We start from the raw sequence: 20,459 nt of genomic DNA on the forward strand, positions 1-20,459 counted from the left end.
ATGTCACTAATGTTTGTTGTAGATAATTGTCATATCAGAATAGCAATAACGTCTTGGTACATGTTTTAAATCCTATTTTATTACTTTGAATTTAGTATTGAATTTGCTATAGTACCACTGAAAATTATAGACTGTTGGTTGGACAAAGCCAAACATTTAAATATGTCCACTTGTGAAAAAATATCTTTTCTTGACATTCTATACATCAAACAAACAGTTTATTAATTGAGAAAATAAGATGAAAATTAACTGATAATGTAGTACTATAATTGTGAATAAAAGTGAATGCCATCTTTATCCCACTATCAGACAGGTAAGAAAATGTTCTATATGTGTCACTTGTGTAAACGTGTGTGATAAAACCATTGGTTGCTGGACTGAATGGTAAAAGTGGGGTATGTCAACAGATGTTGTACATGCATGAATGGCAGTAACCCCAGCCCCCAATACATGCACACTCCACAACCTTTCCACCATATCCTTATCCACACACAGGAGCGCCTTTCTTTCATCCAACCCTGGAGTTCGCCTGTTTGCTTTCCTTATGTGGCTCTGTGGGTACCACATTTTTGCGTGTGTGGAAAGGACAGAGACTCCAGTAGCACAACTTAGTCTTCTTATGTGTCCCACAAAAGCATAGTAAAAGTACTTGTGCAATATGAAAGCTACTGTGCTAATAATAACAGAGGCCACTGGTACATCTGAAAATCTGCAATAATTGTATCAAAAGTAAACCTTTTATAATACTAGTCTCTCATTTGACTGTAATTTGCTCAATTACAAATGAGAGATGAATAAGAACGCCATCAGCATTTGCTGTCACATCATCACAGTTTAACAGGGATCATGTTACAAGATGTTACTAAGACTGTGCTTTGCCTTGTCTTTGCCATTAGGCACACAAGGGATGAACAACTGAGTAATAGTTGCTCTGAAAAAGCAAACTGACATTTAAACTAAAACAAGTCACCACAGTTTCATGCCAGACTTTATTGTACAGTTCAGGTTCTAAACATTCAACTTCCTCTTCACTTCACCTTTCACCTGCTGGGATCGACAGGAGATTTTTGGAAGTTACGTGGACAGCAGTTTCATGACATGAGCTCGATCCCCAGTGCTCCCCACTGCACCTCCTGACACCCACTGTCACACATACTGTGTTCAGGTCAGCTGCAACATCTACTGGCAACTGAAGAATCTTAGTCGTGAAGGGCTCTTAGAAAAACTGTGACGAAAGTCTGTTTTAATGCCTTTAATAGAACAGAACTCCTGAACCACGCCAGAAATAATTACACAAAGAATTTGAGTAATCAGCTGTGAGGCCAGAGACACCAGCTGGCAGCTTAATGATTAATAGAAAGTTGTTTTTTTTTCTGATGAGACAATGGAGGGAAATTAAGGGTGGAGGGAACCTTTGCCAATGAGAAGTGCTGTCAGTGCCCACCTTCACCTCCAGGGTGTTACTGCAGGGGATCAGATCATGGTTGGAGGAGGTGGAAGGAGATTGTCAGCAGGGTCTGTGAGGGGCTCAGTACTGTCATTGTCACTCTTATCCTGTACCTTCAGGAACATGCGTCCTCTATGATGCTGATGATGTTTAGATCCTTTTAGCAGAAAAGTAAAGCAAACAAAATGATCAAAGTCAGGGAAATGTAAAGGGTATGACACATGATACATCATCAAATGTTGACTTAAGGTGCACTAATCAATGGTGGGCCCTCACCATTACGTTTTAGCACCTTTCTGCATATTGTTTTGTTTTCTACAGCCTGCAGCTGTACTGTTCACTCTCTCCACTCTCACCAACCTGTAAGCAGGAAAGTGTTTAACACGTTCACCTCTACAATGTTATAAGGTCGTCAATCTTGTGATTAGACTTTGTTTCACTGCCCCAATGTGTCCTCAAACTAATTCATACAGGTTTAAGATGAGCCGGCAAAAACACTTGGTTTAGTTCATGGTAAGATTGTGGTCATGGTTAATAGTAGCCACTATTATCTATGTGTATAGTGTATGTGTACATGTGTTGCATTTGCACTGCAGCTTAGTGTATTTCTAATAGCATATTTGCTATGATGGAATTTTCCCATGGTTTGCATCAGACAGTTTTCACAGTAGGCTCTGAGAAATTTCACTGTTGTTTTTGCGAAGCATTAGTCCAGACATGTCTGGACGTCTGGAATGCCCAAATACTTTGAGACTAGAGCAAAAGAGGAGAACAGGGGTTCAGGAGAGACACAGTGAATGGGTTGAGGAGAAAGAAATAGAGGGAAGAAGTGATGTGCTTATTAACAGTAATGCAATGCAACACTGTCAAGTCAGTTTTGATGTCAGATATTTCTGTATTTTACAGATCTTTAGTTTAACACATCAATGTTGCTGCTATATTATGCACGGAAGCTCTCTGACTCTGTTGTGAAGAGAGGAAGATACACAACAGGTCATACAGGAACAGGATAGAGTGTCTGAATTCTTCCTCTATGCTTTGACCACCAGGGGGCCCTGTAGCCTAGTTAAGATGAGCTGTTTTGTATTTGTTGAGGACTGTAGCCGTTCAGTGTCAATGTCTCAACCTTGGTTCAGTTATGAAATATATCAGGTGGGGTTTGAACACCACCTGAGTGGAAGTCCCTGACTGGGTGGAAAACTACCCAGTGTGCTGGCAGCACTGCCCCATGCCCCTGCATCTGATGTGTCAGGGGGTCATTAGAAACAGAAGGCAAAAAGTACCCGTACACTTAAGGTGCAGCAGGCAGGTACATTTGTTTTCCCTTCTCCTCTAAAAGATTAATGTTAAATGCTACAGTATTGTTCATGGTCCAAGTTTTGGTCATTGCATTTCTCTCACTGTGTACATCAAGAATGACTTTCTGTCCATATTCAGAGTTTCATAAAATACTCTCTGGTTTTCATCCTGACGACCGTGTGAGACACTGTAAGTGTTTGAACAGTTGGCAGGTTGACAGCTGTCTCTGTCAGAGAAGGAGCAGGCTGTTGAGCACGGCCACGTACAGACATTTTTGACAGGTCATAGTAGGAAAGGCTGCACACTTTTTATTATGTAATTTAGTTTTATGTTGGCATTCTGCCTCAATGTTGTATTTGAATCTTTTTTTGAATTTTAAACACTGTGAATAGTACAGTTCAACTTGTGATGAATTATACTTTATATACTTTTTATAGATTTTTAGTCACTTGAGGGAAGCAGAACAAGTGGTAAACACAACATTGATATATTACCACCTTCTAAAAGTGTTATAGTGCATGTGTTAGTAAGCAATTTACACACAGCAGATACAGAGCAATGGATGTAAGTCCAGTATTCACCCTCCCTTTTAGATCTGGTTTGGTCTCAACTGTCTCCTGAGGTAAATATCTGGCTTTTTAGTGAGTTAATGTTCCACTGTGTCCCACAGCTCATCACTAACTTTGTTTCTGTGCTGTTTGGTGCTAAGTGGGTAGAGTGCTGTGGGTTCATAAAATGATTTTTTTTTTTTTGTTGCTAAAAACAGATGCATGCTGTTGCTGGAAATTATGCTAATGAGAGAAGTGAGGCTGAATCAAAACAGTAAAACCAAAACAATTACATTCAAGATGTTGGAATTCTCTGTGGAGCTGGGCGGAAGTGTAGAGGTTCACACATAAGTGACTATTACTATGTAGCTGAACTTATTAGCAAACTGATGAGCTCCTCACTACAAGGCACGGGTAGCTCCAACCTGGAAAAACCTTCTAAAAAGGTTTCTGCAAACACAGACACAGGCTTGGCTTTCCTCTGTGATCCAAAACCAAATTTAAGATTTAAGACTAAACAAAAGAATAGAAACTAAGAAGGCTTTCCCCTTTAGAGGACACTAAATATTTGGGATACAGTTCTGTTGTGCCATTCATCTGCCTCCAGCGCCTCATGTTGCAGCATGATGCACACAGTTCCTTGAAGTTTAAAACATCCCAGTTCTTGTCTGGCCTGTGTAGTCTCCAGACATGTCACCCATTGTTCACGTATGAGACGCTCTGGATCTGCGTGTACGACCGCGTGTACCACTTCCTGCCAACTTTGCATTGAAGAGGAGCGGGCCAACAATCAACAACCTGATCAACACTGTGCAAAGGAGATGCGTTGCATGTGGCCCTCTCCCCACACAAAATGCACATCTGCAGCCCAAGTCACACAGTTCAGTAATAAATGCCCTTTTTTCAAAAATAGAACTGCCCATTTTAAAGTGGCCTTTTATTGTGACCAGCCCACAGCACACTGTGTAATAGTCATGCTGTGTAATCAGCATCTGGATTTACAACACCTGTCAGGTGGACGGATTATTTCGGCTAAGCAGTGTTCACAAAAAAAGATTTAAACACATTTGTGAAGACATTTTGAGTGAGAGAGACTTTTTGTGTGCTTAGAAAAAGTCTTAGATCTGTAATTTCAACTGATGAAAAATGGGAGCAAGAACAAAAGCGTTTATATTTTTGTTCAGTGTGATTTAAAGTACGGTGGGTATTTGTTGTGTGGCATTTATTGGTGATTGTGTGTTTGATTGTTATTGTCTCTGGAGTTGTTTCTGGGCCAAGGTCTCCATTCATTTCAAAAGATAAGAGAAGTTGACCTCTTGCCTGTGTGTGTTTGTGTTGTAGCAGCAGCTATTCATTGACTACCATCAGAATATGTCTTTGAAAAGGTTTGCTCTGCGGTTTGGCACAGTGATTTTAGCTCTTTTTTCTTGGCACAGGATTCAGAAAAACTCTACTGCTTTTTTTTTCTTCTGGTATTTTTACTGCTATAGATTATGTGTTTGTTGCAACACTGTCCTCCCTTTCAAACTCCTCTACCACAGCAGCCAAAATCATTTGAATGCCACTAATAAAAAAAAGTCATGATTTGCACACTTCCTATTAAAATCCCATATCTTCTCATTCCCAACGCCATTGCCTTATTATAAGAATTCTTATTTTTTTCAGCAGTCCAGAGTCATGCTGGCTCTATTTACTGGCTGCTGAACAAAGGCCTAAGCATAGTCATCACTGCCTCAAGTACCATCACAATTTCTTAGTGGTATTTACCTATCTGTGCACAGTGTAGGAAAGAGGCTGTCTATCATTACAAAACAGGGCTTGTGGAGTCCCAATCATAGAGCTGCATATTGACAACTGCTTTGCAAACCCAACAATATGATGCATTGTAAATACAGATAGCAGTAACAGATGCTATTTTGTCTTGAACCCATGTGTTATACACCATGCCAGGCCAGGCCAAAGGACCTTGCTCTGTCACGGTGTAAACGTGGAGTGCAAATGGAGAATAAGTTGTATGACTGTGTGAGTACAGCAGGCTGCTGTTGCATCTGTCTGTTAGATCAAGGGAAGTAGTTAATGTCTTCGCCTCAGTTCAGTTTTTGTTTCAAAGATGGTTTGGCAAAATTAAGTAATAACGACTAAACTAATAATCTTTCAGTTGGGTGCGTCATGACTTGTAGTTCTTTGACTCGACAGGTCACACTGTCCCCAGAAAATGGGGCCCCAACAAGAAAATAGTCATGGTGGTTAATGTGTAACCTTAGGTTTTTTGTTTTTTTGTATCTTTCTTCTTGGCTGGACCGGCCATGGGGTGGGTGGGTGAGTGGTTGGATGGGTGAGTGAGTGAGTGAGTGAGTGAGTGAGTGAGTGAGTGATGAAGTTACACCATTGGTTGGGTGAGTGTTGGACATTTCCCATTGATTGTTGCTCTTGATATGGCATAAACAGTTTCTATAACATCATCAGGGGCGTTTACAACAGATCCAAAGCAATTTTTCAGCTGCTGCATTTCCTGAAATAGTGATCAGGGCCTTTATTTACCTTAATGGCAGAAGGTAACAGGCCTTTATTTGAGGCAGGCTTATATTAGAGGAACGTCTTTATTAGATTTATTAGATCGATACCTTGTTTTGATCAGCTTCTGTTTACATTAATACAAACCTAACCCTTCCTATAACCATTTCAAATTAAAAGAAAGCATTTATTTCTTAACAGGGCTTTTATTGCTGAGCTGTCCCTCTGCACTAAGCATATTGTTTTTTTTAATTGTTTCTTTCTGGTTGCTAGCATTTCTGATTATTTTAACTGGCCCACCGATGTGGCTGCTCCCGGTGGCTAGTCCAGCTATGGAACACTATAGTCTAAACAAAAATCAAATCAGAAATGTCACTGTCAGGGCTTATGCTCCTATGACAATAGCCTGTTCATCTCTGTGTTGAGAGCACATTGAGCTGTTGCAGGAAGAGATTATTTTCTATCAAATATTGAAGTGTATAAATAAGTGTTTTGGCACTCCTGGGCGAGTGTCGCTATCCATGGTACTGAAAGGGGGATTTCATTTCTATAGTTCTAATAAAGGTCAGAGGGCGAACCTTAAAATGCTTTAACTAGACCTTTTTTTGCTCTCAATGTTGTTAACTCATTTTCTTTTTTCATGTAAGAGCTTGAGAAAGGACCATTGTTTCAGCAGGATGTGAAAAATACCTAGACCTTAATGACTTTTGCTCTTTCTACAATATTAGTCACTGCCTCCATCACCTCTGTATAAGTCAACTGTCACTTACTGAAGTCATTTAAAGTTAGAGACATGGAAAGCCATGGGAGATAAGATGAGACAAGGAGAAATAAGGCAACAGCATGTTTACACAGAAAACATTTCAGTAGCCATTAAGTCTTACAGTCATATGATGGGGCAGATACGTCTCTATTTTAATCACTTTGGTCTAAGGGCTTACATTCACTCACACTAAACGATACAGCTCAAAGTGAATTTCTATACTCCAGGTCTATTTTCCTGGATTGTACGATTTAACTGCAGTGAGTGTGTGTTTGGCTCTGAGCGCTTCCAAATTGTGGGTTAACAACTCAGTACAGTGCCTGAACACATCCTATGTAGACAGACAGGAAGCTGCACTACTGCTGCTCTGTTTACATGCCGCTCATGCTACGCCTTCTGTGTAGACACGGTGTAAGAGGCAGGCTATGTTCAAACAGAACATGTTGTCCAATCACGTTGGAAATGGCACAAGTTCACATCTGTCCTGAATGGCCACACAAGTCATAGAGGGACAGAGAAGACGATATCCTTTAAAAGTAGGCATAAAAGCGCTCAGTCGCAGACTGTTTCTCCTGGAAGACATCCATGGTGTTGTACTTAGTTGTTTACATGAAAAGTGGCAGAACTAGAGCTAGAGAGAGAGGTCCAAACAGTGGCTCCTTCCTCATGTCCACACAGCTGGCCTAACGCGGTGTGAAGTGCGTGTGAATTTTGGATTGTTTATAGAAATGGTCCGACGTGCAGGCGGAGGGGTTTTCTGAAGCTGACGAGCAGCTCTGAATACACGTACTGACAGCTTACGAGTCTAGAGCCAGGCTAGCTGCTCTGTGAGGCCACAGGCTAACATTAGTGTGCTAACACGCTGACAATCTACACATGCAGATGTTTAGAAGTTATTAATTTGTTTGCATATTAGCTCTAAACACAAAGTGCAGCTGATGGAGGTTGTTAGGTTTGCAGGTATTTTGTCAAAGTATCAGACAAATTGAGTTGTTGATGTGATGGTGGTTCTAGATGAAAAATCAGAGGCTCATCAAAGTTTTTACAGTTCATCCTGAGGGGGATGTGAATGTGTGTAGAAAATCTGAAGCTGGTCCAAAATCAGGAGATCCAAAATCAGGAGATCACCAAAGTCATTAGGATCCCTGGAGTCACGCCTCTAACATGGCTTAAAAGTACAGTACATTTTCATCATCCATCCCTTAGATATTCATTTATTTATTTATTTATTTGTTCATTTACTTATATTTTCATAATTAAGAAAGCCATTTTATTCAGTGCTCCTTAATTGCTTTCATTACAATCTGACTCATAAGTAAAAAAAAAGAGACTTAATTACACTTGAAAAGCAGCGTAGTGAAAATCTAATTACACTGTTGATTAGTTCAGCAGTTCAGGGAGATGCAGTCTGCCTTTTGGCGTGTGACATATGCCAAAGAGTATCACATGATTTTTGCCCAGAGCCACGCAGAGACTTACATACGCAGCACAATAATGTGGTGTTCTTTGGTACGTTATCACCTGACATAATGAAGGTCTGTTCTGCTTTTTTACATTATCTCAAGGCGTGCACTAAAATCTACTTTGAAGACCTTCATTATTTCAGTTTTGTGTTCATATACTACATACACTCATTACAATGATGTGTGTAATCCATTTACCACACTGTAATAATGGAGCCGGCGTAGAAGAGCTGTACATACTGCACATTCCACAGTGGGAGGAATGGGGGATAAACAGAGCTCATTTTGACTCCAGCATGGTGTAACAGGTTATTTGATATCAGTACACTTAATGTAACATCATTTATGTTAAAAAAAAAAAAAAAAACAACAACAAAAAAACTTTCTGAAAGAAATGTAGTGAGGTCAACATACAGTGTTTTCTGTGTTTTTCTTTGCAGTGTCTTATCAAACCCAGAGAAATTCTGAGCTGCTGAATGTGTATCTCAATCTCCAGTAATCTCATTTTTCTCAGATTGAAATAAACTGGAATAATTTCTGTGACATTAATTAAGGATTTCCTTTGCTTTATCAGCAACAGATTCTCAACAGACATGTCCGACTTCAGCAGCTGTGTTTTTTTTAAATGTTGTCGCTAATAGAAATCACTTTTGTTTCTACTCTCTGAAGGTGTTAGCTAATTACATTTGCTGTGGATTTTTGTTGTTTGTTTCCTAGCAACAGTGTTTCTATAATTAAGCATAATTAATACTTGAAAACCAAGCATATTATCATGGATGTGTTCCCGTGGTGTGAATGTGACTTTACTGGTTAAATTTGAAGAAAGTGACAGCACCATTGAAAGAAAACTGCTTACTTGACGTCCTTGCTGGCGAGTGATCGGCTGAACCTGGTTAAACAGTAACTGCCCATGAGGGATGTTGTAAGAAGTAAAGTGAACGCACCTGCAGTGAGGCAGTGATGATTTCACTGGTCAATGTCATACATGGCGTTCTATTGGTTGGGGAATTCTTACAGGGTCATTTCGCAGAGATGTGAAAGCGAGAGGAGAAATCTGAGAGCAGAAGTTTCAGAAGCAGCCTGAGTGTGAGAACCACACTTTGTGCCGACAAACAGTTTTTAACAGGAGCTCGAGCAAGCTATTTGAGAGAGAGGGCAGGAGTGTGAGGGAAAGCAACACAATAACCCGAAGGTGACATGAAGAAATAATGCTCTCGAAATGAAAGACCTCACTCTTGAATAAAGATAGGAAAGAAATCATAGTTACTGACTGTGGGTGATAGAAGACAAAGTGTTGAATTGATGTTGAGAATTTTCAATTTTTAATCTTTATAAGTCCTGAACCCACTTCCTGTCATCCTCAGCTCAGTGGTCAGGACAGGTATGTGTTTCCATCTGCAGTCTCTCTCTATACTGAGGGGAATGCTTTTAATTTTGTAAGGTGCAGCACCATTAATCACACCTGAGTCATCCACAACCAAAACCTCCCAAACCAAAGCTGCTTCACCTCCTCAGCCCGTCTTTTTCAACACACTGCTGTATGAGCAGGACCACTCTAACTGCTTTGTTTATTTGCAGACAGGGCTGCAAATAACATCTTCTTCATTCATGATTCATCAATTAATCATATTAAAAGTAAAAAAAAAAAAAAAAGTGCACAACCAATAGATGTTCAGTTTGAAATTAATTTTAAAAATCTTGGCGCATTTAAGAGGCAGAACGACTGATACAACGACTGAAACAATTGATCGATAACCAAATATTGATTAACAAACCATGTGACCTAATAGCACAGTGTTCTCCATGGTTATAGTAAAGCAAACAAGTGCAGATCACTTTTACATGAACTGATTATCTATTTCCACTCATTGTTAAGCCTATGTCAGTGTCATGAATCTAGAGTGGGACTTCAGAGCAGCTCTGCCTGGACGTTGACTGTTTTGTCGCGGGAACATCGTTCATAAAACAGGGACAGACGGGATGTAACCTCTCAGTGCCACTCCTCCTGGGACTGCCCAATAGGCTCAGCTCAAATCGAGCCTTGTGTACATACATTAGTGGAGTCAACGAGTGGGATGGAGCCAGAGCACCGTGACTTCACTCTTCTCACCAGTTAGTTTCTCACTGCCGAGCTGCTTCTCCTTCCTGATGTAGAAGTTGGTGGTCGCTGTCATATGTTTTCTCTTCAAACATCATATTGTGGATGGTAAGATTCAGTTTTTTAACTGCTTTGAACTGCTTCTTGTCATCTTTTTTTATCAGTGCTCAGCGCGCTGTGTATGATGGATGTCCCGGGGCAGGTTTAGCTCCCTGTAGGCTCCTGCACATGTGAAAGGGGGGAGTGTGTACATGTGTGTGTAACTTTGAATGGTGGCTATATTTGGCTTCTGTCTCTCTCTTTGCTGGGAGGCTTTTAGTCCACTGTCTAGGATTTTTATTCACTGGGTCAGTGATGGAGTCAGATGAAGGGAGATGTGTGGCAGAGTTACCGGGTTTGACTCCATATGACACTTTACAGGAGGAAGAGCAATGTGAGGAAGAGCTGATGGAGGGATGGATTGGAAAGTTAAGCATGCACCAAACACGTTATATAATCAGCTGACGAAAAAAAACTTTTTATAAACTTGATTAAATTGAACATCGGCTCTTTTGATAATGAATTAAATGGTGTCTTTTTCAGTATTTTCAGACATTTTATGGACCAGACGATTAATAACATAATTGAGAAAATAATGTGCAGATGAATTGGGGGAAAAAAAACAGTCAAGAACAGTCTCATCTCCCCTGAGACATTTAATATCTTTGATAAATAATGCACGTTATTTTAACATTATTAATTTTTACTGTTCAAATTGATCACAGGTGAAATATTTACTTACACAGAACAAAAACTCTTCATCAAACATGAATATTTGAAGCCATCGTTAGTGTTTCAGATTGTTTCCTCTCAGAAGTATTTTCTGCCAGTTTCTGATAACTCCTGCCTGTTTTTGAGTGCTCTTTTCCCAGCTTGGCTCTCATACAGCAGTAGTCAATGGGCAGTCTAAACGTTCCCCTAACAGTTAATCTCTTTCCACAAAAGGGCACTTTGTTATGGCAGCTGCTTTGCTACAAAATGCAAATCTGTTACTACATGTTTTCTGAATTCTTCCTCTGCGTCTTTGCTTACAGGTTCCTTTAAAGTTTTATTTTCCAACTCAGAGTTTGTTGAACTTGCAGAGGGCAAACTGTTGATTTTGTATTTTTATCCAGCCTTTATACCTCAAAACAGGTCATGTACAAAAACTGAGGAATTGTTTTGAACGTGGCCAAGGGGACAAGAAACTAAAAAGTTTTGCCATGCCCCCCCCCCCCCCCCCCCCCCCCCCCCACTCCTCTCCTCCCCTCCACCCCCTCTCTGCCTGTCACATGTTCTTTTCACAGCATAGAAAAGTTTCTGGATTAGGGCAGAATTAACACAAAGCGGCGACGCCACTCCAGATACACTCGCGCACAACAAGGCTGACGAGGCAAGAGGGGGGACGGAGACAGAGAGAGCGACGCGACGGGGTGAAGACACTTGAGCCACCTCAGAAAACTTCAAACTGTGACAGCGAGAGGCGGACAAGTCCATCCCAGAGAGAGAGAGAGAGAGAGAGAGAGAGACGGCAGCAGACAGGCAGCGGGATCTTTGCAGACAAGGTCCTGAAGGATGGAAGAGAAGCAGTTTGCTGGGATCCTGGTGAGTTTCACTTTTGTTCACACACAAACACTCCAGTAACACACACACACACGCACACACACAAGTGAATAAACACAAGGATGTCAAACAATGGATGCAGCCACATCTCTGAGTCCACAGCTGCGGGACCACCAGTTGAGTCACCCTCTGCCTCCCCTTCTCCCCAGTGTGAGCTCAAGAGGCCAGGTGGTTTACTGTCACTGTTACTGGACGCTCACACACAGGCTTTTATTTTCTTACTTTGTGTTTTTCCGCTCACAATATTCTGATTTAACCTAGTTTTAGAGATGATTTTCTCAACCTGGAAACACTTTTCATCTTTTCATGTGACCTACAGTTTACCCCAAAGTACACAAGGGCTTAATGTTGTTTATCTTTGTAACAACGCACAAGTTTGAGGGCATAAATACGCCTGCAGCTTCCTGCATTGTTTTGGCGTTTGTGTGCAACAGATAGAGCTGTCTTCACCTGCTGATCACGATGGCAACACTGAGCGTGAATCATCAACTAAAGATCGCCCCAAAAGTCCCCAAAGTTTCCCTCTCACACTCTCTGTGCATCTGATCCCTGCAGCTCTGGAGGCAACAAACATGTTTCCAGTGTGGTTTTTTGGCTGCTGATAAAAGATGAGGCCAAGAGGTAAATGTGTCAGTGTCGGGCCTCTGCTGTTGGTGAGGCTTTAAATAGAGGTTTGGCATCATTGGCAGTCAGGTCACCTCTCTCTCTCTCTCTCTCTCTCTCTCTCTCTCTCTCTCATTTCTCTCCCTGTCCCTTCAGTCCAAGTCCTTCAGTCCAAGTCCTTCAGTCCGTCTTGAGACGGTGATAAACAGAAACTCACAGCTCCAACTCTCCTCTGACATTCTCGCTCATTTGAAGCTTTGCTTTCCTCCCTGATGACATTTTTTTTCCCTCTGTCGTTTCCTTTCGAGATGCATATCCACGTTAAAACGCATACGTGCTATCTGAACTTAAGAGAGGGAGGGGGGAGGGGGGAGGGGGTGTTATCAGTCTCGCCTGCTCTCTCACTCTCTCTCTTGCAACATTTGAAGGTGATTGGAGGATGGAGACTTGATTCTTATTTTCAGAACTTTTTTTTTTACGTGTGTGTGTGTGTGTGTGTTCTGTGGTACAAGTTTTCAGCTCAGTGACAGCTATGGTATTCAGAAGTATTTAAATGACTGTCACAAGAGGAGAGTTTGAATCTGTGGTTAATGTGAAGTTATGCACCTTTTTAGTGCCCTTTACACTCTGAGGAGAGTGTGGGAGCTCAGTATGGTCTGTAGTGACTCCTCAGCCCACTAGGGGCACATAGGCCAAGTATTTGAATGTGCTGCTCTGTGTATTCATGAGGCGCTTTGCATCTGAAAGCACCTTCCTGAGCAGTGAATATACATCCTGAGGGGGAAAGTGTCAGTCAATATCAAAGTAATAAAAGTGTCATCAATTTAAATAAAGTTCAGGGGCTGGTTTCACAAAACACCTTAAGTTAAGATTTGTTATGGGTTCCTTAAAAAAAAAAACATTTGCACAAAACACCCTTTAGTTTTCTCCTTAAGGTTTCTTTAAAATTGTTGCTTAAGTATTTATGCCTTTCTCCTTATCTTAGTCTTAAACTTCAGGAATCACTGAAAGTCAGTTAAATTGTTGCACAAAAGACCTTAGCAACCAAAGTCAAAACCTTAGCAACCAAAGTCAAAACAACAGGATGAAGAGATAGTGAAGTGAATGGTACCTGCTTCCCAAAAGTGATAATAGTTAGGCCTATGACAAGTGCTAATGGCAGCAAATCAACAATCTCCATGGAAACAGTAGAATTTTACTGCTGTAAAATCTCTTTCATTGCTGTAAATTACTTTACTTTTTTCTTTAACTAAGGAAACATTTTAAGAGATTCTGTGCAACACCCTTAAAGATTCTGTAAAGCAGAAAAACATATGTGTTCTGAGTTTGTCACACCGTTGAAAAATGAGCCATTAAACCCCCAGCCAAATTTAACTGAATAAAAAAAATTGCCAAACACAAAATTAGATTTCAAACTTGTGAAAACATAACCAGTATTCTCAGCTTTGGGGGCGTGTCTGCTGAAGGCGCTGAAACCACGTGCAACCTCAGGAAAGGGTCTGCATCCCTCAACTATCTAATACCGCCTTTACAGTGAAAGGAAACATGACCGCTTTGTCCAACAGCTATATTGGTAGGACACAGCCATACATGTTCCTCAAGTAACTCCCTCACCTAAGGAGAAATTTAACCTTAAGAGTCATACTTAAGTAGAAAACGTAATTTGTTTTGTGCAACCAGCGCCAATTCTTTAGTTAAAATGAAAAACGTGCTCCAGTCAGTTTTAAAGTGGGCCTCTACATAGCATACCCTGGTGCATAGCAAGCTGTGCTGTCGGGAAAAGGCAACATTTCTGTTGCATCATTAGTCTGAGATGTTAATAACAACACATCGGCCCCACTCTCTTGGCTGGAGCCTCCTCTTATCACTAATACAAATGACTGCTTATTTAATTTGGCTCAAGGCATCACAGCAGTTGGTGAAGACTGTTTGCTCTCGAAATCTGAAAGTTTTGTTCCCTCTCCAACACTAACTCACTCCTGGTTTGAGGTCATTTCACTTGATTTGGCAGAGAATTCAAATTTAAAAAGCCATTTCAAAGTGACACACATACTGGAAAATACATTTAGTAATGAATAGCCTGATGTTAGACTCAAGTGCAGGTGTTAAACTGTACTCTTTTCTCTCTGAGCCCAGATTATGACTCCAGATTGATTCAAGTGTCACTGTTTGTTCCTCAGAAAGTAGGGCAGAGGTTGGACATGTGTGTAACTGACACACATGTCTTATCTATGAAGGTAAACAGAACTGCAGGAAGATTGTACAACAGCTCCAGCAGTGGCACCGACAACCACTTACACACACGCACACACACACAACTCGCCCTCTTGTGATTGGTCAGTTCTGATGGCTGGGACTGTTGTTTTCAGCAGCGGTAGACAATGATGTCAGTCGAGACATCAACAAAGAGTGAAAGAAAGTGTGTGTGTGTGTGTGTGTGTGTGTGTGTGTGTGTGTGTGTGTGTGTGTGTGTGTGTGTGTGTGTGTGTGTGTGTGTGTTTGTTTGTTTGTCCTCCCATCGCCAACTGTCGCCTCTTCCTGAGCTCTTTTCTTCCTCTTCCTCCTCTTCCATCTTTTCACTTTCATAACAAGAGTTGATGAATTTATAAAAATGTTTTTATTCCTCTTTCATTTCACAGTTCATCCACTCATCTTTATCTCTGCTTAGAGAGTGAAATTGGACTTTTCTTGTTGTGTTTTCTCAACACAATTCTACTTCTTTTTTTGTAAGTCCCTGCCCTTTCTTTACAGTCTGGTTCTCTTTATTTATGTTGGCCCAGATGGTTGGTGGATGGACACGTCGCCGTAAATCTCGCGACACACAAGGCGCCCGCTTCCTGCTACCGCTTGGCTCGGCTGGTAGCCTTCTGCCGGGACTCTTTCTGTCCAAACTTAGTTCCCTTGCTCGTTCACAGCGTTCAAAAGGAGCCCCTTCCCCTCAATCTTCCTGCGTTGTCTTTGACTGCCCTGGACGCCTCCACTTCCACTGGGCGGATGAGCAGATGGCGCCCTGGCACAAGGTTTTACTGGACGGATAGCTGTCTCTTTGTTGTTACTCCTTAGTTACATCTTTGCCACTCGTTGTCTTTAAAATGTCTGCTGTTGGGATGTATGTGTAGGGATGTGAGAGGAGGAGGAGGGGGAGTTGGATTGAGGTCTGGCCTGTTTGTGCTGTATTCATATGTCTGGCTGTGCAGACCACTGCTGCCCCTCCATCACTATTAAAGCCAAATGGAGGGAGAGGTCACCACAGTCTGGCTTCTCATCAAAGTCCAACGCTGGCAAAACTTTTTCATCCACAGTTTGTATGAGTTTTGGACTCGGACGTGATAATTAAGAGTTCAGTGCTGTGTCAGCGGTGAAGTGACATGTAAACCTTGTGAACCCTCATATTTTCACACATTCCCTCAATTAACCTCAAATTTTGAACCTGGAGATGTAACACACTTTATCCTCTAACTGCCTGTTGCAGCACAGTCTTGAGGCCTCATCTCAGTAGGATTTTTAATCAGTGAAGTTTTAACAATTCCTTCATTTTATTCCACTCTGCTCATCAGTTCTGGTTGTTGTCCAATACTGGTCCAGATTCTTGTCTCTTTTAAAATAACCAACCACTTTCCACCAGGTTTGGGCCATAAACTATGTCCTGGTCAAGTCTTCCCTGGACATAATATTGAGAATCTGCCGATTTTGAGTCAGGTCCAATACTTACTTGTATATATCACCTAAACATTGTTTAATTATTCATCTGACATAATGAATAACAGATTTGTTTTTCAGAACCTTCTGGATACAGATACTGTAGAGGTCATGGTTCAGAACTAAATTTATCATCTTAAATTATTGATGTGAGTTAAACTGGGAGAATGTGAATTGTGAACTTAATATGCAATTCCAACATTTTACGAGAAAATAAGGATATATAGGAGAAAAAAATCATATTGCGATTATTTTGACAGATACATATATATATATATATATATATATATATATATAGTGGAAATGGTAATTTTTGCATTTTACTTTTACGTTTGCAGTTCCTACGATTTAGATATTGCACTTAGCCATATTGCAATTTCAATAGTTATTTGACTATTGTTCAGCCCTAGACAAAATGTATCACTGGATGGAGGAGTTGTGCAGTGGTGTGACACAAACCAGACAACAGATGAGTTTGGTTTTGGTCTGTTATCAAGTTACTCACAGAATTAAGGGAAATTAGTGACAGTTGATACGACCTGCCACTGGTGATGTCTGGTATTTTAAACAACTCTCAACGTGACAGATGAGAGGCTGCTAGCTGTGTGTTTTGTCCACTGCTCTTTGCTGCTGATAACTCTCTTCATAGATTAGCAGATCTGTGTTCTGCCAACTCAGCGAACAGTATCACTGGCAGTTGCAATAACTTTTCACGTTCACACAGTAATGCACAGGGCAGTTGCAGCAGCACTTAGCTGAAAAACTAGATTTCAGTAAAGAAAGGATCAGAATTTGATCGGCTTCATTTTAGCTGAAGTTTGCACCAAAACAGAAAATCAGCAGACTGAGAGGCTGCGTTCTGAATGTTTGGTGGTTTTTGCTTGAAAAATACTAATCAATAATCAAAATAGGTGCCAATAATTTTTCTGTTGGTTGAATAATAAATTAATAGACTAATAGTTTTTGCACTTGTTTCCATGCACCACTTCAATGCACAGTGTTTTACTCTGAGCTGGACATGAAATCAAATTAAACACATTTGATTCCTACACACTTCATGATGTTAGATGAACTTCCTCCCTCCTGTTGGTAGTTGTTGCGTCTCTACTGTCTTTTTTTGAAGGTTAGATACACTTTTTAGTGCTGGCAGTGCGCTGCAGCATTGTAAAGACCATATAACTGTTTAATGTCTGAGTGTTGATGGAGACAGAAGCACAGTGGGTCCAAAAATCACTTTCAGGAGTTGATCAACAAAATAAAAAAAAAAAATGTTGTTTAATCTCTTAGAAATTTGGATCTGCAAAAACATTTAACAATACAATTCAAATAGAACTGAAAATATGTCTCTATATGCACATTTTGTATATGATGCTCATGTTCTGACAGGTTTGTTGAGAAAAGTGCAGCAGCAGCAGCAGCAGCAGGCAATTTGTTATTACACAGGAATGTGGTTTTATGAGGATGTGATAGCCCCACATTTTGTGTACCCCCTGAGTGGGGAGCCTTTGTGTGTTTGTGTGTGTGGGTGGATGTGACAGAGAATGAGAGTGTCACTCAGTGTGTGTGTGTCTGCGTGTGTGTGGCATTTCCCAGGGGTTGTGTGGCTAATGTGTGCTGTAGGCTGTGAAGTGGAAACTAAATGGAAAGAAATAGTGGAACCCACAGCCACAACCTCCCCAAGGTCAGGACACACGCACGTACAACCCACGCACACACCACACACACACACACACACACACACACTACAAATTAGATCCACACATTAGAATACAACATAAACATATATTTGAGATTTCTGCACAAGTGCTCACAGATACACAAATCTTCACAAACACATACTGCAAATCAGTGCACACACACACACGGACAAAACTATGAACACACATCACAAACAGCACTAAAGTAGATAAGTAATCTCTAACTTTTGCTCCATTTTATCTTTATAAAATAATAAACACACAATCTGTTACAGACCTCAGGCTACGAGGCTGTGACTTCAGCCCAAACTGTGGTCCATGAGCAGATTTTCAGCTCACTGGGGACGTGTCGAGTGTTTTTTTTTTTTTGTTTTGTTTTCTTTTTTTTCAGTTGGTTTCCCCTGGTTTGTCACTTTGTGTGTAGCCAAACTCCATGTGCAGGTCTGTGAATGACTCCAAATATTGTGTTCTTGTTTCTGGAGCTGTGAACTGTCGTGATTCGAGTGCGCTTATTACAGGTGAAACGAGACGGTTTCTCTCCATCTCTCTCTCTTTCTGTCCTTATGTAAGAAACATATTGAGTTGCCAGTCAGCCAGTTTAGTTAACAGCAGTGCTCAGCAACCGTGTTGACTGCCTCTGGGGCGAGCGGCCAACAAACAGATGTGAACCGAGAGAGAGCGAGAGAGAGAGGGGAAGAGCTGTGAGGGCAGGTGGGGGGAGAAGTCAGACATGATTTCTGTTTCTGATTTCACCCTCCGACTGACTGGCTGAATTAAAGGATAAAAATAAATAAATAAATAAATAAATAAAAATACAAGCGGCCGTACGGGTCGCAGGCAGTGCCCAACGTCAGCTTAACGGCAGCCACTGTGGCGAACGCACAATTGAGGGACAAGGGCCACAAATGCCAAACACGTCCACTGCTGGGCACTCTTTAAAAGGTAACCCACCACTAACCAACCCCCCCCCCCCATGTACAAACACACACACACATACACAGCAAAGAGAGGAGGGAAAAAAAGGAGTCCATTGTGTTTCAGAGCTTTAGATTTCATTTGGAAAAACCACTCAGGCTGAAAATTTAGTTTTTCAGATTTTCTTCCTCTCCCCTTCTCTTTCTGGTCTTAATGGGTCTCCCTCCCTCCAACAACACAAAAACGACAGGCGAGTTAGAAAAAGGAGACGTCACACTCTTCCTCTCTCGTCCTCTGGAGTCGGTGAAATTATGGACAGGGCTCTAACATTGTGTCCACACAACGGAGCTCTTAAATCTCCCCCAGTTTCTTTTAGTATTATTATCATTTTCAACGGTTTCCAATTGAACTCTTTTCAAAGGCCCTTTCAGAACCATATTTAGGTAATTTGTTGCGCTTGAACCCAACCTGCTCCCTGGCTCTGTATGTGTATGTGAGCGTTGAATGGCAGCTATAAGCCTGGGACGAGGGGGGGTCTGCTTTTCTCAGGGTCGGACAACCCTCTCCTGCTTGGTCACGCACCTCCCCTGTGTTATTTATCACTTTTCCTCCTCTCTGTGTTTCCTCTTCTCTGCAGCCGCTTTCAGACGTGGGATCTGTTACGTTGCTGGTTTCAAAACATTATGGAAAAGGTCCTTGTCGACTGGGGTCAAACGTGGCAGGGCTGCTACAGATGCAGGTGCAGCCCTGCTGGAGAACAGCTGTTATTTGGAAAAATAATGTCAGAGCAGCAAATCACACAGGCTGCCTAGGTGATGAAATATAAAACCATAAAACTTTTTGATGTTGCCTGTTCATCCCCAGAGCTTGATCGTCAATCATCCGCAGCGCTGGGAGGAGGCTCGCCATCAGTAACCCCACTGGTAGTTTTCAGTAGTTTTATTTTTATTCCAGTTTAACTCACATGCCGTTGATTTTCAAGTGAAGGAATTTGATGTTTTTTCATCTTGTACATATTTGGAATTAATGTAAGTTGAAAGATTAGTGGCTGGTAATCACATTTCTTGCTTTGTGCTGTTTACATTTAAGGAAAAAATAACCCTCAACTTTAAAGCTGTATTTTTTTATTTATTTTTTATTTTTTTGCAATATGGGGCAGTGGAACTGTAAAAACCAGTTTGACAGTTCTTGTGATGATCGTGTTGGGAATAAAATGCAACATTAGCGTTCATTTGCAGTTATATCTCTGTCCACTTACTATAATGCTTATAATATTCACACTTATCTGGCTCATTAGCTGCTAAATGCTCCACAATATTCACCAACCAGTTGCTAACTTTGTTTGATGTTTGAACAGGTACAGCGTCATGGCTGGAAACAGGTTCATGAGCAGTAAGATTAAACAGAAAAACCTAAACAATGAGCTGAAAGACTGTAAGATTCCATAGAGTCGAACCAGTAATTCTCTGTTGGTTTGTCCCTACAAACAGCCCCTTTCACATCACACATAATCATTTGATCCATTGTTAATATAAAAATATTGATTAGTGCAGCTTTAAAAATATGCTCGAGATGAACTTTAAATTGGCTGATTCATAGTATTTTGTGTTTGAAGTGGTTTATTACATCAAACCGATTATTTTCTTGTGTATTAAAAGAGAAAATCAAGCCAACTTTAAAAATTAAACATAAACTGAGATTTAGAGTAGCAACAAGCAAAGCCCAAGTTTACCTGATTAAATAGCTTCTTTTGTCCAACCAACAGTTTAAAC

At 40.9% G+C, this 20,459-nt stretch overlaps 1 protein-coding gene across 3 annotated transcripts in view; it reads left to right on the plus strand.

Annotated features, from left to right (window-relative positions):
• Positions 1–20,459, plus strand: part of slc6a9 (solute carrier family 6 member 9) — an 82,361-nt gene that overhangs the window by 4,512 nt on the left and 57,390 nt on the right. For 2 of the 3 annotated variants that reach the window (XM_071490314.1, XM_071490312.1), the window contains exon 2: positions 11,458–11,755. In XM_071490314.1, coding sequence (XP_071346415.1) covers positions 11,726–11,755 — 30 coding nt within the window. In that variant the 5' untranslated portion in view covers positions 11,458–11,725. Of the gene's footprint in view, positions 1–5,646; positions 10,241–11,457; positions 11,756–20,459 lie in introns of those variants that run through there. The other variant, XM_071490313.1, reaches the window with a different exon arrangement.

The sequence above is a fragment of the Trachinotus anak genome, unplaced genomic scaffold (assembly GCF_046630095.1).
Source record: "Trachinotus anak isolate AG129_WGS33_773 ecotype Australia unplaced genomic scaffold, CSIRO_AGI_Tana_v1 ptg000012l, whole genome shotgun sequence".
In the NCBI taxonomy this organism is placed as follows: Eukaryota; Metazoa; Chordata; class Actinopteri; order Carangiformes; family Carangidae; genus Trachinotus; species Trachinotus anak.